The following is a 14,948-nucleotide window of genomic DNA, read 5'->3' as shown; positions in this document are numbered from 1 at the left end:
ACTCTGCTGGGTCGACAAGGTGTCTTCCCCAACACTTGCCACGGCGGTCTGAGCAGGAGCCTGCGTGGTGTTGGGAGCTGACCTGTAACACCGCTGTTACTCAGTCCATGGCCTCTGATGAGATGTGCTGGTGTGGAGGGCTGATGTCAGTTAGGGTCTGTGTTGTTCTACTTGTGGCAAGAAAAGAGCTATTAGAACAACTTTTAAAAGTTATGATGTCTATTAAATCAAATTTCTAATTACTTAAATGTAAGATTGACTTTCAAGTGAATTTTTTTTTTGAAAACTGACGAATAGTAGTTGACTAACTTTGTTGTTAAAAATTATTTACTGAAACTTCAGCTAAGAATAACTTCCTGTTCTTTTATTTAAAACAAAGCTGTCTGTATTGTTTCCCCCATGAATTCTCCCAGATAGGTGCGAGACATTTCTGAGGCTCAGCAGAGCTGGATTGTGATATGAAGATTGCAGTTTACAAGTTACTGAGTGTTTGCTTCCTGCTCTTGCCTGGCAGATGGGCATACTTAGTCTCTCTTTCCTCTTTCAGTTTTTGTCCATTCTCACTTACCCTTTTCATCTTAATCTCTTTGGTTGATCTCGCCATTTTTATATTTTAGTCAGAGGAGAAGCAAACGTGTCCAAAAAAAAATAGACTAGCTAAGTGTCCCTTGATCATGGGTGGGGTCGGGGGGTGGGGTACCTTTTTCTCCCAGGTGGAAGAGCAGTTCCGCTCTGCTGTTAAATTTCAGTAAATTGAAAGCATTGATTGGCATAAGATCCTGTAATGTTACTGACAGTGACAGTATCTGGACTGAGGTGACTTCAGCTTCTTTTGGATGACTCCCTCTTGCTTTCTGACCTTAGGACCTTCTACCGTTTCGAGGCCGTGTGGGACAGCTCCCTCCACAACTCCCTCCTCCTCAACCGAGTAACACCGTATGGGGAAAAGATCTACATGACCTTGTCGGCCTACTTAGAGGTGAGGAGAGCCAGGACTCATGTTGCTACAGACAGGCAGCCCTGAGCGGGGCGGCTTCCTGCAGGAGACGGGTAGGAGAGACCCCGCTGGCCTCCCCCTCCGTCTGCATCCTTGAGGTGCTTCTTTTATTATCCTTGGCTGAGTGCTCTGATTGTCTTAGGTCTGTTCCCAGTCTCTCTCTAATCAAAAGGTCACATGACATTTCTTTGAGCTTCAGCAGCCTAATCACCATTCTTCAAAGAATGTATGGTTTTAAGAACACTTCACCCCCTGCTTTTGTGGTTGTGAGCAGGGCCTCGTAGGGGCTAACCATGCAGACTCGGAAGCAGCCTGTGTGAGTCCGAACCCATGTGCTGCCGAATACTGTCTGCATGTCTGTGGTCAAATGACTGCATCTCTCTGTGCCTCAATTTCCTCGTCTCTTAAGCTGGACGATAATAGCATGTAAAAGGACTTAGAAGTGTGTAAATAATACACATTAGCCATTATTACAAAAAACACTTTGAAAAAATTTGTGAAAACTAAATGCATCTGCAAGGAATGGCACTCAGTCCTGCCCGTGTTGTCCACGGCGTGGCTGCTGAAATAGTTGGTAGAGCTGAAGCCCTCCAGCCCCCGTGTCTGGGACCAGCATTGCAAATGCGGTGGTCCGCAGACACCTGTCACAGATGCTTTCTCTGCCGCTCACGGAGCCCACTCCCGTCTGCTTGCAGCTGGATCACTGCATCCAGCCGGCTGTCATCACCAAGGATGTGTGCATGGTCTTCTACTCTCGCGATGCCAGGATCTCGCCGCCGCGCTCTCTGCGCAGCCTCTTTGGCAGCGGCTACTCCAAGTCACCAGACGCGTAAGTTTTTGAGACAGGGTCAGCTTGCGGTTGGTTTGCCCCATAAGGAATTGGCAGAGCCTAGGTGTCCCTGGCTTGCTGTTTCAGGGGTGGTTTCCAGCCTGTAAGTCACTGTGGCACTGACACCTGGAGTGCAGTGACTGGAACGCTGGCGTTTAAGGGAATATTAATGGGTTAAGGGAAGAAGGAATATTACGTTGTGAGCACTTCCAAAATAGTTTGCTGGGTCTAAATTTTTTAACAACAAAATGTCACCATTATTCTAACAGATTACCATTAGGATTTTTCTTTTAAAAATTCATTCATATTTAAGATATACAAAAATATATCAAGAATGATGCAGTGAATACTTCTGCATCACCACCCAGCATTAAATGTAAGCATTACTAATATGATAGAAGGTTTAGTACCCCTGCCTAATTGCGCTCCTCAGATTTTGATGTTTATCACTTTATTCTAGTCAGACTTTCCCCCCTCCTTTTCTCTTACAGTAAGAAAAGGCACGCTTTTAATTTTTATATTTATATTTAGTTTATCATTCAGTTTTACTCATCCTCTTAAATATGTTCAAAAGGCTAAGATGAAAATAGATGTAGGATGTAGGAAAAAATATATACTTCTTAAGTTCAGAATAGGAGAAGAGATGAGATACTTATGTTTGAGGGTGAGTTGTAGTCTCTACAGGGAAACAGTGCTTTGCAGGCGTGTTCAACCTTTTGGCATCTCTGAGCCACACCGAAAGAAGAGTTGTCTTGGGCCACACATTAAATACATTGTGACACGTAATGACAAAAAAATCTCATAATGTTTTAAGTAAATTTAAGATTTTGTGTTAGGCCGCATTCATAGCCATCCTGAGCCGCATGCAGTCTGCGGGCCGTGGGTCAGACACCCCTCATAGTAGAGAGAATTGAGATTTTTCCTGTTTCTGTGCTGTGAGATACTAAGCAATTGTTTGTTTTAATTCTAATAGCAATCGAGTCACTGGAATTTATGAACTCAGTTTATGCAAAATGGCAGACACAGGTAGTCCAGGTAAGATCTTATGGATGGGGGGTGTCATAGTTGTCTTTGCATATGTTTGAATTATAGTATACCGAAAATCTACCCTACCCATGTGGGGTAGATACAAACTTTTTAAGAAACCAAGCATGTTTTAACAAGCCAGATTTTTGGTGCTGGGAGTTCTCCTTTTCTCAGTTACAACATTTTGGTTTATAATGTACAATATAGTTATAAAAACTTTATCAAACAGAATGTTACCAGGCTCTGGAATAGTATTTAAAAATTCAAGTGTATTAGAATGAAATTGGCTTGGAGGACTTCATAACCATTTCTCCTCCTGTCTTAGCCCCAAAGGTAATTGGGCAGTTTCACTTCACAGGTGATGTCAAAGTAGAATGTGAACTGCCTCTGCTCTAGAAGACAAAGCAAGTTGAACTTTTGTTCTTTCTGATGTCTCTTTGGACTTCTTTTCCTTCAACATGGTAGTCTTAAGCAGCACTTTGGATTTTTATGTTTGTAAACTGGGACATGGACAAAAGTCAGGGGGTTTTTTGGTTTGTGTTTTGTTTTTGTTTTTTTAAGATTTTACTTATTTATGTTAGCGATGGGAAGGGAGGGAGAAAGAGAGGAGAGAAACATCAGTGGCTGCCTCTCACACGCCCCTCACTGGAGCCCTGTCCTGCAGCCCAGGCCTGTGCCCCAGCCAGGAATCGAACCAGCAGCCTTTCAGGCTGCTGGCTGGCACTCAGTCCACTGAGCCACACCGGCCAGGGCAAAAGTCAGGATTTTTGTAAAAAAATTTTGGTTAATATGACTTTGAAGCATTTTAGAGAGCATATATGGAAAGAGGTCAGAGCTCAACAGATATGATTTAGATTTTACAAAAAGAAGACTTGGAGTATGAATCTGAGTCCCAATAGCAGCTAATTATAGTGTCCAGGGAGTTTTTTGAGGGATTTTTAAAATTAATATAAATTCATGTCTTTTATGTGTAAAAGCAGCTTAACAGTTTTAACAGTACTGGAAGATGACAGAGGTTGAAGCCACCTGTCATCTACCATTCTAACTGAACTACTTAAGTGTGGGGTGGGCTATGTATGTGCGTGCATGTGTGTAGTCCTCAGTTTTTTTATACGAGTGTATTTTTACATATTTGGTACCATAGTGTACAGACTATTTAATCTCCTCCTTAACATAATAACTTTTTCTCAAGTTGCATTGCAGTTTTCATAATTACCAAGGAATATAAAACTTAGTTTTAAAAGAAATTCAGAGAGCAGCTTTGGGGAAAAGAAAATGAATTGTTATTAATTAACAAATCCCATGTATTTCGAGACCAAATCTTGGTTCACCACATACATCGATTATTCATTCATTTTGAGGTAAAATTGGAATCGAATTTCTCTGAAAAAAAGAATCGTTTCCTCTTGTCTCAGGCATGCAGAGGAGGAGGAGAAAAGTCTTGGACACATCAGTGGCGTACGTGCGGGGAGAGGAGAACCTAGCAGGCTGGCGGCCCCGCGGAGACAGCCTCATCCTTGAGCACCAGTGGGAGCTGGAGAAACTGGAGCTCCTGCACGAGGTAGCCCAGGCAGCGGACGTTCAGCGGGCCCTGAGGCGGGCGTCCCCACGTGTCGGCCATCTCAGGCCTGCCTCTGTGTGGTCCTGGCTCTTCGGTTCTGGTCACAATGAGGCATAATACTGTACTCACCAAAACCCTAGTGAGCTTCGTGTTTGCTGAGGCAACAGTGTTGTTCTTCTTAGGTGGAGAAAACCCGCCACTTCCTGCTGCTGCGTGAGAGACTTGATGACAGCATCCCCAAGTCCCTGAGCGACTCGCTGTCCCCCAGCCTGAGCAGTGGGACCCTCAGCACCTCCACCAGCATCTCCTCTCAGATCTCAACCACCACCTTTGAGAGCGCCATCACACCCAGTGAGAGCAGTGGCTATGACTCAGCAGACATTGAGAGCCTGGTGGATCGAGAGAAAGAGCTGGCCACCAAGGTGCGAAGCCCCCTGGCTGAGCGTTTTTCCAGTGAGACTCTCAGCTGACCTGTCAGTTCCACGTTCATCTTTCCTGGAGGGCCTCTGTTTCATGGCCTGCGCTAACACTAGGAATCTAGAAATAAGTAAAACTCAGTTTCTACCCTTAATAAGCTTGCAGGCAAGTGGCGACAAGCATGTGATAGAGATGTATGTCTAGGTGTGGGGGAGCCATAGGAGAGGCCTCCCCACAGCGGGGCAGGTGTGAGCTGACCTTGGAAGGATGTATAAGGAGGGGGCCCGCTGTGCTGCATGGTCAGGGTGCGGGAATCCCGTGGGGGACCAGAGGTGGCGTTAGCAAGGTGGGCCAGGGCATTGTGAAGGGTCTGTGTACCATTCTAAAGAGTTTCCACTGCCATGGGAGTATTTTAAGCAGGTATTGAGTTTTAGAAAGACTTCTCTGGCAGCACTAAAGAGGGTGGATTTGTGGTGAAGAGAGAGACTAGGGGCAGAAAAACTCTTTACTGCAATAACCCAGGTGAGAAACAATGAAGGTTGTTATCTGAGGCAGGTGTGTGGAATGAAGAGGAAGGAGGGTCATGCTGGAGACGATTGGGGGTTAGAATTGGCACTCCTTGTCCCCTGGAAGTGGTTGGAGAAGGCAGAGGGCTTGTTGAGGATGACTCCCAGGCAAACAAGAGGGACTTTGTGTCTGTTTTGTTTTAATAATTAAATGATGGTCTAACTGATTTAGGAAAATATGTCTGTCCAGAAGCCCCCATGCCTTTTAGAGCAGGGCAAGTTAGGAATGAAAGGGATGCTATTGTGTTTTTAAGTACTCCCAAGCTATAGTGTTGCAGTATTCACTTTTATAGATTTGAGAATAGCTTTTTTATCCACTCATTTTATCCTTTTTATTAGGCATATACAAGCTCCCTTGCCATATGTTTAGTTAGTTTCTGGAGCTGTTGGGCAGCATCTGAGCTCCACTGTGGGACTTAAACAAGTGATTTTCCTTTCTTGCCTTGTACCAGGGCTGCTTATAACCACTGAGACTTACACTGCCCTTTCTCCTCCCCAGTGCCTGCAACTTCTCACCCACACTTTCAACCGAGAATTCAGCCAGGTGCACAGCAGCATCAGTGACTGTAAGGTGAGCAGCTCGGACTTTCTGTCTCCAGCTTACGCTGCTTTTAGGTGGCTTGATGTGGGTGTAGCATGGTATTGAGGGTGTATGACATATATGCTCTTGGGTCTGATTTTTCAGAACACTGACTTATGAAGATAAAAGTTATGTATCTGTGACTCTTAGAGTAATTATCAGATGGGAACTATTTTGGCTTTTTCCTGACTCCCTTGGAGAATATTCTGTATATGTTAGTGTATGATAGGGCATAGGAAGTCCCGAGGTTCTTGGTGGCATAAAACTCTTGTTGCCTTCCACAGAGTGAGGTGAACACTTCAGAGAACTTCCGGGTCATACACTCTATCTAGCCATCTTGACCTTTTCTGATGTTTCTGAAGACGCTCAAAGCTCATTCCTGCCTAGGGGGTCTTTGAACCCGTGCTATTCCTTTGCCCAGAATAGTCTTCCAGATGTTCCATGATTGGCTCCCTTATGTATTGTCTTTTTCAGCTCAAATTATGCCTCCTTTTAACAATTCAGTGTAAAGCCAACAGCTCCCTTAAACTTTCTAGACTCTTCCCCTGCCTCGTTTTTTGCTGTAGCACTTATCGCTGCCTGACCCTTCTTGATGTGCACAGTGACTGGTTCAGGTCCGCCTCTCCCTGGGCACGCGAGCCCCAGCAGAGCAGGGCCTCCGCCGTTCTCTCAGAACAGCACCTATTGCTCCCAAGTGCTCGGCTTGTACAGAGTGGGTCATTTAGTTAATGCAGGAGGGCAGTGGCAATATAAAAAGCCAGCCTTGCCTCTTTTGTAAATGTCTTGGTTCCTAACGTGACTCTCGGGCCGTAAAATATTTCCTTGTAAGGCTTGATTTCTTGAATGACCTAAAGCAGAAGGAAGGTTTGTGGAAGCGAGTCCACGGGTTGTCAGAGCTGCTTACTGCAGAGGCCGTTCTCCATCTGAACCTCACTTGCTGTGTTCTGTCTGCCTCCAGCTGTCTGATATCTCTCCGATCGGACGGGATCCCTCGGTGTCCAGTTTCAGCAGCGCAACCCTCACGCCCTCCTCCACCTGCCCCTCTCTGGTAGACTCCAGGAGCAACTCTCTGGATCAGAAGTAGGTGCCCGGGTTTCACTGAGAGAAGCTGGTCTAAGAACCCAGGGAATGCCGGTCTTCCTCTGGCTCAGCGGTTCTCAACCGAGGGCAGCCCCATCCCACTAGGCAGTGTTTGGTACTTTGTGGGAGCCTTTTCTAGATACCACAGTGACTGGGGCGATGCTGCCGGTTACTTTGAACATCATGTCTTCTAACTTTCTGCCCCCAATCGTTGCCTCCATTTCTTAGTCCCATTCTGCTCAATTATCCTTCCATTCCCACCCTGCTCAGCTCCCCAATCATACCAGATATAGGAATCCCCATTTTGGGGAGAATTATTTCAAAACTACTTTGGATAAAAATATTTTGATGACACACGAAATTTGTAGGTAATAATAATGGAGACAAATTGAGTCTGTGTTCCGCGAGTTTATCACTGCAGTCGCTTCTTTGCAGTGCACCATGAGACTCCTTTGCCCTGTCTCCATTCCTTATGCTCACCTGTCGGAACCCACCTATTATTACCCAGCTCTGCCGTGATGTTCCAGCACTCCCGCAGTTGAATGTTGCTAGAGAAAATGCCACAACCAGGCAATCTGATTAACTCTAAGATGCCATTGAATGTAAGACATTATTATATGTGCCACTAAGAAAGAAAAAGCACTGCCACTGAAAGATGTCACGATTGATTTTAAGACGCACCCCAACCTGAGGACTGGTAAGGCGTCTAACACAGCAGACCACTGGAATTACCTCTCCCCTAACAGTCTGGGACTGGTCCAGGGTGGTGTGCGGCTCTGCACCTCCGGTCGTTCAGGAACTTCCTGTTGGTCCGCTTTCTCTGCCAGCCCCATACGGCAGTGGCTCTCAGGCATTGGTGTGCATCACCTGGCTGGCTTGTCAAAGTCCCAGCGGCTTTCTGGTTCTGTGAGTCTGGGTTAGAGCCTGAGAATTTGACTTTCTGATGAGTTTCCAGGTGCAGCTGATGCTGCTGCTCAGGGGACCACACCGTGAGAACCACTTTGCTCGGTGTGGCCTTGGGACCAAATAGAAATGCAGGGGAATGTCATTCATGTTCATGAGACCGCTGTCAGAGGGCTTCAAATAGGAGGAGGGACTGCGTGACGAGGTGGTCATCAGCGATCATCTTCCCTTTTACCCTCTGAAGTTGAATTTGGAATTACAGTCCTACCTCAGTACTTTTTGGCCTCAGAGCTCGTCAAACCCTGTACTAGTTGCCTTTTGACGAGAAAAAATGTTTCAGCGCTTGGCGCTTGCTTGGGACTCATCTCACTCGCTAGAACTTGCATGAGTCAGGACGTCTCGCCACAAGAGAAAATGTTCCATTGTTCGATACACGTCGGTCGACACTCGTCACGAGTTCTGGAACGAATTAACGACGAGTACCGAGGTAGTGACACCAGCTCATCTTCCCAGCTGAGCTCTCTGAAGCTGGTGTTTGCCAGGCCCCTGCTGTCCCGGGAGAGGCCTTGTTCCTCCTGACACGATGCTTGTGCACACTGTTTGTTGACCTCACTGAAGCTTTTGTTACCCCTAATCTCTCTTTTTTTAAAGGACCCCAGAAGCTAATTCCCGGGCCTCTAGTCCTTGCCCAGAATTTGAACAGTTCCAGATTGTTCCACCCGTGGAAACACCCTATCTGGCCCGAGCGGGAAAAAATGAATTTCTCAATCTTGTTCCAGATATTGAAGAAATTAGACCAGGGTGAGTACTATATTGACCAGAGATGCTAGGTATAAAAACAAACCAGCAAGAAGGTATTTTCAGTTCTTCCATGAGGTCTGTGTTACAGCATGATGCCCGCAGATCCAGGGTGGTCGCCCTGTGCTAGGTTTCTGCTCCAGCTGTATCTTATATCTTGCAGTGCACCCCCAGACTGGTTTAGCATGTCACATGGTGCTTTATTTTCTTCTGCTGAATTACTTTGGCAGATAAGATTCTAGGCCAAATAGATCATTTGCCCTTCTTGTCACATGAGGGACTTGGCCTAGGTGAGTCATTTTGATGGTCCTCAGCTCACGATTACTTTCTTTTTGTGAGAAACGAACCTTTCTTGTATTGTCCTTTTCAGCTCAGTGGTTTCTAAGAAGGGATACCTGCATTTCAAGGAGCCATTTTCCAGCAACTGGGCTAAACATTTTGTTGTGGTCCGTCGCCCTTATGTCTTCATCTATAACAGTGACAAAGACCCAGTGGAACGTGGCATCATTAACCTGTCCACAGCGCAGGTAGAATACAGCGAGGACCAGCAGACCATGGTGAAGGTCAGTTGTGCCCTCTCTTGGCTTTCCACTGCCTCGCGTGCCCATCCCTTTTGAGTTCTGGACCCCGTTGTGTGGTATGGCATCACCTGTATATCTGAACCTGCAGTGTAAGGTGCTGCGTGCCTCCTATGAATATGTCAGGTCTTTGCTGTTGCTCATAGCCTTTGTAACTTTCTCATCTCCCTGCGTCTCTTTCAGACACCCAACACCTTTGCTGTACTCACAAAGCATCGTGGGGTCCTTTTGCAGGCCCTCAATGACAAAGACATGAACGACTGGTTATATGCCTTTAATCCACTCCTTGCTGGCACCATACGGTAAGAAGCTCTCCCTGTGTTTCCTTCCCCTCCTTGGATCGGCCCCAGGGACTTCAGCATAAATAGGGAGGGAAGTCTCGTTGCAAACAGATTTAAAATAGAGGAAGGACAGGAGTGTAAGTGTAGTAAGTGTAGCAGGTGGTGATGAGGCCGCAGCTCCTCATTGGGTATCATCTGGTGTCCTGAGCAGGTAAGGAGGCTGGTCACATTTGCACTCAATTGATCTCCTGCTTTGACTTTTTGTTTTCAAGGGGTCTGCAGCTGGGGTCTGCAGGACCAAGTGCAGGGAAGATTGGGAGGACCTTAGTGGTCTGCCCATCAGTATCCAGCCCTGTGAGCCAGCCTCAGATCCTAGGGGGGGCTTGTGTTCCAGGGTCCCCTAGGGGGGAAGACCACAGCCCAGCCTGTTTGTTCAGGGAGCCCAGAGGTCCAGCCCTGGTGCAGTTTAGGAGGAAGTCCAAGAGGGGGGACCATAGAGGAAGAGGCCCCGGAGGCAGAACATTGGGGTCCAGTGTTCTCACTGCCTCTCCACATGTCGCCCACAGGTCCAAGCTCGCCCGCAGGTGCCCGAGCCAGCCGAAGTACTAGGTGGCTGCTGCGCACCCTCACTCGCCTTCCAAGATAAAAAGAAAGTGTTACCTCTCATTTCTCTTTGTGATTCTTGACGGTTGCTCTTGTATGTAATCCTGTGGCTAAACTACTCTTCCCTCCTCGTCCAGTACTTTTTCTAGCTCCTGTTCCCCTATCCATTGCTCTGTACTCTTTCTTTTTTCCTGTGCTGAGAATCTTGTTAGTAGCATGTGGCCTAACAAAAGGGGGGGAAAAAACAAAACAAACAAACAAAAAAACCCAGAGGGGAATCCAGTGAATCTCCAAATTATTTTTGGTATATTTGGCTTCCTTTTGTATGATAGGTCCCCACTGTGACCACCTCTGATGTCTGTACTGCTCTCTTTGGATATCTTTGTCTTTTTTTTAAGACAACATAATACTTTTTTTCTTTTCTCTATTTGTGATATCAGTTTAATTTTTCTTGGGTGGCTTAGAGACAAATTGAGGAGACATCTGACCTTTTTAGAACCTGAGAGGAAAAAACTTACCTTTTCCCCTTTTATTGCCTTTTTCCATCACTAATTCCTGCATTTTCCATTCAGGGAGAAGGTTGTGGTAAGGTCAGCAATGGGACAGGTATATTCTCTGAAGTCGGGGCTTATTTAGAGAGGGGTACAGTTAGTGGGGGAGAGGAAGAGAGAGGACTCGTTAGCAGGCCTGAGACAGTAGCTGCTGTTGACCTTGTCAGAAAGGAGGAGCCTTGGTTTCAAAGGACCCTAGGAAGCAGGGGCGGGCTGCAGGCGCAGTCGGTCAGTAGGGTGCTAGTCGTTGCTCACAGCAGGATTCCTGTGAATCGCGCTTCTCAGCTGGGAGGGAGCCTCTTCTCTGTTCTCCATTCTGTTCTGGGCCTCGGTGATGATGCGGAACCGTGCGGAATCAGTGTGCTGTCATCCGCAAATGTCCCACAAGGGGGAGTGTTTCACTTTCTGATGAGGAACTTAGCCATTGTCATTAATTGTGGGAACGCTGAGTAATGACCTTGTAATTGTTGTAGCTCCCTTTGACCAAAGAAGTGTAGCTTTCAAGTATAAACTTGGAAGTCTCCTCTGAATTCAGTAGTTATTTGCAATAATCCTTGTCAAACTGAAAATACTTGCAGTGATGCCTGTTCCCACATACTCATAAACAAGCAAACATGGCAGGCTTTGCTTTCTTGATCCCAGCATTAAAACCACCTGCCTCCCCCCACTAAAACCAAAACAAAAGCATGGCTGGGGTTAGAGGACAGCGCCCGCTGGAGCCTGGCCGCAGTGTTCTGCTGCGTGCGTTCATCCGGCCTCTCCTTTGTTCTGTCCATTGGGAGCGTTGCCAGGGGAGGAAGGAGGAAGCTGATAGTCCCCTCTGACAGGACAGGGACAGCTGCCTCTGGAGGCCATGGTGGAAGGTGTTTTTTTTGCTGCCCCCAAGCTTTACAGGAATGACTGGAGAGGAGAAGGCCTCCAAGGCACTTGAGTTGCTTTGCCAGTTGGTTGGCATGGGTCGTCCTGTGCCACCCTTTAGCTCCCCTGCTCAGACCTCTGTTTGGCCCTCCCTCCGGCACTCAGGGCCGCGTCTGCTTGTTCCCACTCTGTGGAGACTGTGGCTCCTAAGCCTTGAGGTTGCTGGCTCTCAGGTGCCGGGGAACTGGGTGGCCTCTCTCCAGGCAGCCAAGGGCAAGGGCCACGTGCTCGGCAGAGCCGCGGCTGGGCAGGCTCGCTGTCACCCAGAGCCACACATCCGATGGCCTGGGGGGCCCCTCGCAGAACGGGCTCCCGGTGGTACTGGTTGCAGCTGCCTCGCGAAGAGGAGGAAAGTGAAGCTGGGGGAGCTTCGTAAGAGGGAGGATAGAAGTCACAGGCAGTGACCTCACCTGACAAGTGGTCGATAAAAACTCTAGTCGGTTTTTTTAAACTTTCTTCTCCTTAAATACTAATCACTAACAGTAATGTCACTTGTTTTCTAAATGACGTTTTAATGTAGTTAGGGATTTCTGCATTGTGTAATGGACACAGTGTCCCCTCCCGGTGTATACTCAAGTCTGAGATCTGTCAGTGCTTACAGACAGCTTCCTGGACTGGAATTGAATCTAATTTCAGGGAATGAAATTGGAAGGTTCCTTCAGAATTAAACCCTGGGTGCTGCTGCTGTTACAGAGTCTGATGGGAGGACCCACGTCTGTGCGACAGTGGGTGGGAAGGTGGAGGGGGAGTAAAGTCGTGGGTCACACTGAAATGGCTTTTGTTTCTTCTCCTGACTCAGAACTGGCTTGGAAGGTCTTTGCTTTGGAAGTGTCAGCTCTTAGAACCAGTTGCACGGGACCGTGCGCACCGTGCCCGGTCGGGCGGCTTCGCGAGGAGCAGGCGCGGGCAGGCTGTTCTCCCAGCCGAGGGGCCCCTGCCGCTGCGGCTGATGGGCCCAGGCAGCCCCTCCTGGTGCCCCTTCCTCAAAGGGCCCGTCTTCACATTGGAGTTGGAGCAGTTTCAGGGTTGGTTTTCCCTTTCTGGACAGATTCTTCACCACTTCGAAGCTCTGAGAGATGGTTTATGATGGGAACTGTTTACGAGGCTTTAGCTGAAGCCATAGTGGCAGGGAAGTTGAGGAATGGACTTAACCTTTTAAGAAAACCACCTTTTAAGGGGTTTTAATTTTTTTTCCTAAAGTATTTCTTTCACCAAGCCAAAAAAAAAAAAAGTAAGAAAACTCTTACACAAATTAAGAAGAAACGATTGCTAGTTAACAGTAATTGCCTGCTTCCCTCCTTCCCCGTTCCCCCTCCTGCCTGTGCCTGCCTGGGGTCAGCCAGCTCTCAGGCGGGGCTCTGCGGGGCCAGCCAGCCCCGCGCAGCCAGGAGCTCGGGGAAGGCCGCTGCAGCGGCTGGGTGGGCCCCGAATCGCAGCCCGTTGTGAAAACCGGAGATGGCAAGGGAAGATGATTTTTCCCAACCAGGAAACCATTATGATTTTATCAATATGTATTTTTCCCCCTTCAGCTCTGTAGAACTTAAAGAGCTACTCACATTTTTGATGGATTTTTTTTCCAGCTCCTATAAGATGAAGGGATAAATTAAATCATCATGAAAGGTCTTTTGGGATCTAAAAATAAAATGACTTTGCCTGGCACATATTTCAAAGCAAAGACTTTGTTGCCTGCTGCTCTTCCTCTAATTTACAGGGATATTTAATTTTGTAAGGTATTTGTATATTTATACAGCTGTAATTAATTGCACCGTGGACTGGAAAAGAAAGGATGGCCTGGCGTGCGGCACCGGCCGCACCGGGCGCCCCCGTGCCGTGCACTCCACTCGGGTCCTCCTGGACGGCGTCATGGCTTGTCTGTCTGTCTGTCTGACTTGGGTCCTTCATTTTTCCGTTTGGTTCCCTTTTTAAAATGTGATGGTTAACCTGCTCCTTAAGAAGAATTCTAACTCTGCTGCTGCACCCAGGAGGTATGTCGGATGCATTTTAAATGGGACTCCCGCCCGCGTGTCCTGCATGCAGCTGTCCGCCGTAGCCCGCGATGATCAGCCAAGTGTGTGGCCAGAGCATTACTCCGTGCGCTAGGAATGTGTTGATGTGTGTTTCCTTAGAACTGAAACGTCAGCTGAGAGAGTATCTGCTTTTGCTGTTCAAAAGGCCATTTATGAAATCTGTATTTGAGCCCCATTAAAGTCTTAGGAAAGCCTCTAAACATTTGAAGGAAGAAATTAGAGTTGATACAAATTTTGTGTTAAAAACTCACAGCCAAACGGCTGTGCTCAGATGGTAAGTCTGAGCTGAGGTTGGTCTCCTGCCAAACCCTGGCTGTCGTGTGTTGTTCATGTCTTCGAGTTACTTTTGTTTCAAGCTGCGTATTTTGGCAACAGTTCACGCGAGGACTGTCTCAGCCTTCTCTCATCGAAGGCAGTGTCTTAGGCGTTGTGGCTCTGACGTGCTTGTCTGCTGAGACCCCGGGCCTCGTGCCGCCACCCTGTGCACTGCAGCAAAACCCATGAACATAAGTGGCCTTTTTGAACCAAGACTTCGCAAACCGATCTCTCCCCAGTGAAGGAGTTGAGCACACTAGCGACAATGTACATTATTAATTTCAGGTTTTCATTTCCATCTTTTATTATGTAAATACTACCTGATGTTTGGAGCTTGGGTATACAGAATGTAAATATAGTTCTTGTATTTGTACTAATTCTGGTTCTTTTGCTGTATAGCTGTAGATGTGCAATGCAGACGTTATCTAACTGTGTATGGTAACCTTGCATCACGGAACTATTAGTGAACGAGGTCACATAATAAAGGTACAACCAGTGCATCAGAAGGCTCTCGATGTGCATTTATTCTTCACCCTTTGAATGGTCGTTCTGCAGAGATTTTTCTTGGCTTGTGAAGATGATGTTGTGACCTACATGTTCCTTTCTGATCATTCAGAATGCCAGTTATCGTATAACCAGGAAAGCTAATGAGGTGCTGTTTCTCTGAAAGTACTTTCCTCCCACGTATGGCAGTGGCTATTGGAAGTAAACGATTCTTCTCCACGCACTGCCCCCCAAAGCCTCTCTTTATGCAGCCACCGATGATTTCGTAGCGGTGGTGTTGTTTGGGGTGGGGGCAGTTGAAGATTTCACCATATCCGCCTAATTTAACAAGTTCCCATTGTAAGCGGAGCATGTGCAGTGACCGCTGTCCTGGGTATTTGGAGAAAAACAAGAAGAGGGAGAAGCAGCATTCGG

At 47.2% G+C, this 14,948-nt stretch overlaps 1 protein-coding gene across 7 annotated transcripts in view; it reads left to right on the top strand.

Annotated features, from left to right (window-relative positions):
• KIF1B (kinesin family member 1B) overlaps nucleotides 1–14,536 on the top strand; it is a 131,170-nt gene extending 116,634 nt beyond the window's left edge. For all 7 annotated transcript variants that reach the window (XM_054579767.1, XM_054579764.1, XM_054579766.1 and 4 more), the window contains 11 exons: nucleotides 865–979; nucleotides 1,693–1,826; nucleotides 2,800–2,861; nucleotides 4,268–4,413; nucleotides 4,596–4,835; nucleotides 5,896–5,967; nucleotides 6,935–7,056; nucleotides 8,611–8,760; nucleotides 9,128–9,320; nucleotides 9,519–9,637; nucleotides 10,183–14,536. In XM_054579767.1, coding sequence (XP_054435742.1) covers nucleotides 865–979; nucleotides 1,693–1,826; nucleotides 2,800–2,861; nucleotides 4,268–4,413; nucleotides 4,596–4,835; nucleotides 5,896–5,967; nucleotides 6,935–7,056; nucleotides 8,611–8,760; nucleotides 9,128–9,320; nucleotides 9,519–9,637; nucleotides 10,183–10,225 — 1,396 coding nt within the window. In that variant the 3' untranslated portion in view covers nucleotides 10,226–14,536. The remainder of the gene's footprint in view (nucleotides 1–864; nucleotides 980–1,692; nucleotides 1,827–2,799; nucleotides 2,862–4,267; nucleotides 4,414–4,595; nucleotides 4,836–5,895; nucleotides 5,968–6,934; nucleotides 7,057–8,610; nucleotides 8,761–9,127; nucleotides 9,321–9,518; nucleotides 9,638–10,182) is intronic.
• Nucleotides 14,537–14,948: the final 412 nt, after the last annotated feature.

The sequence above is a fragment of the Pteronotus mesoamericanus genome, unplaced genomic scaffold (assembly GCF_021234165.1).
Source record: "Pteronotus mesoamericanus isolate MK-2021 breed Mesoamerican mustached bat unplaced genomic scaffold, CSHL_Meso_final contig_557, whole genome shotgun sequence".
NCBI lineage: Eukaryota > Metazoa > Chordata > Mammalia > Chiroptera > Mormoopidae > Pteronotus > Pteronotus mesoamericanus.
This window is presented reverse-complemented; position numbering and strand designations above follow the sequence as displayed.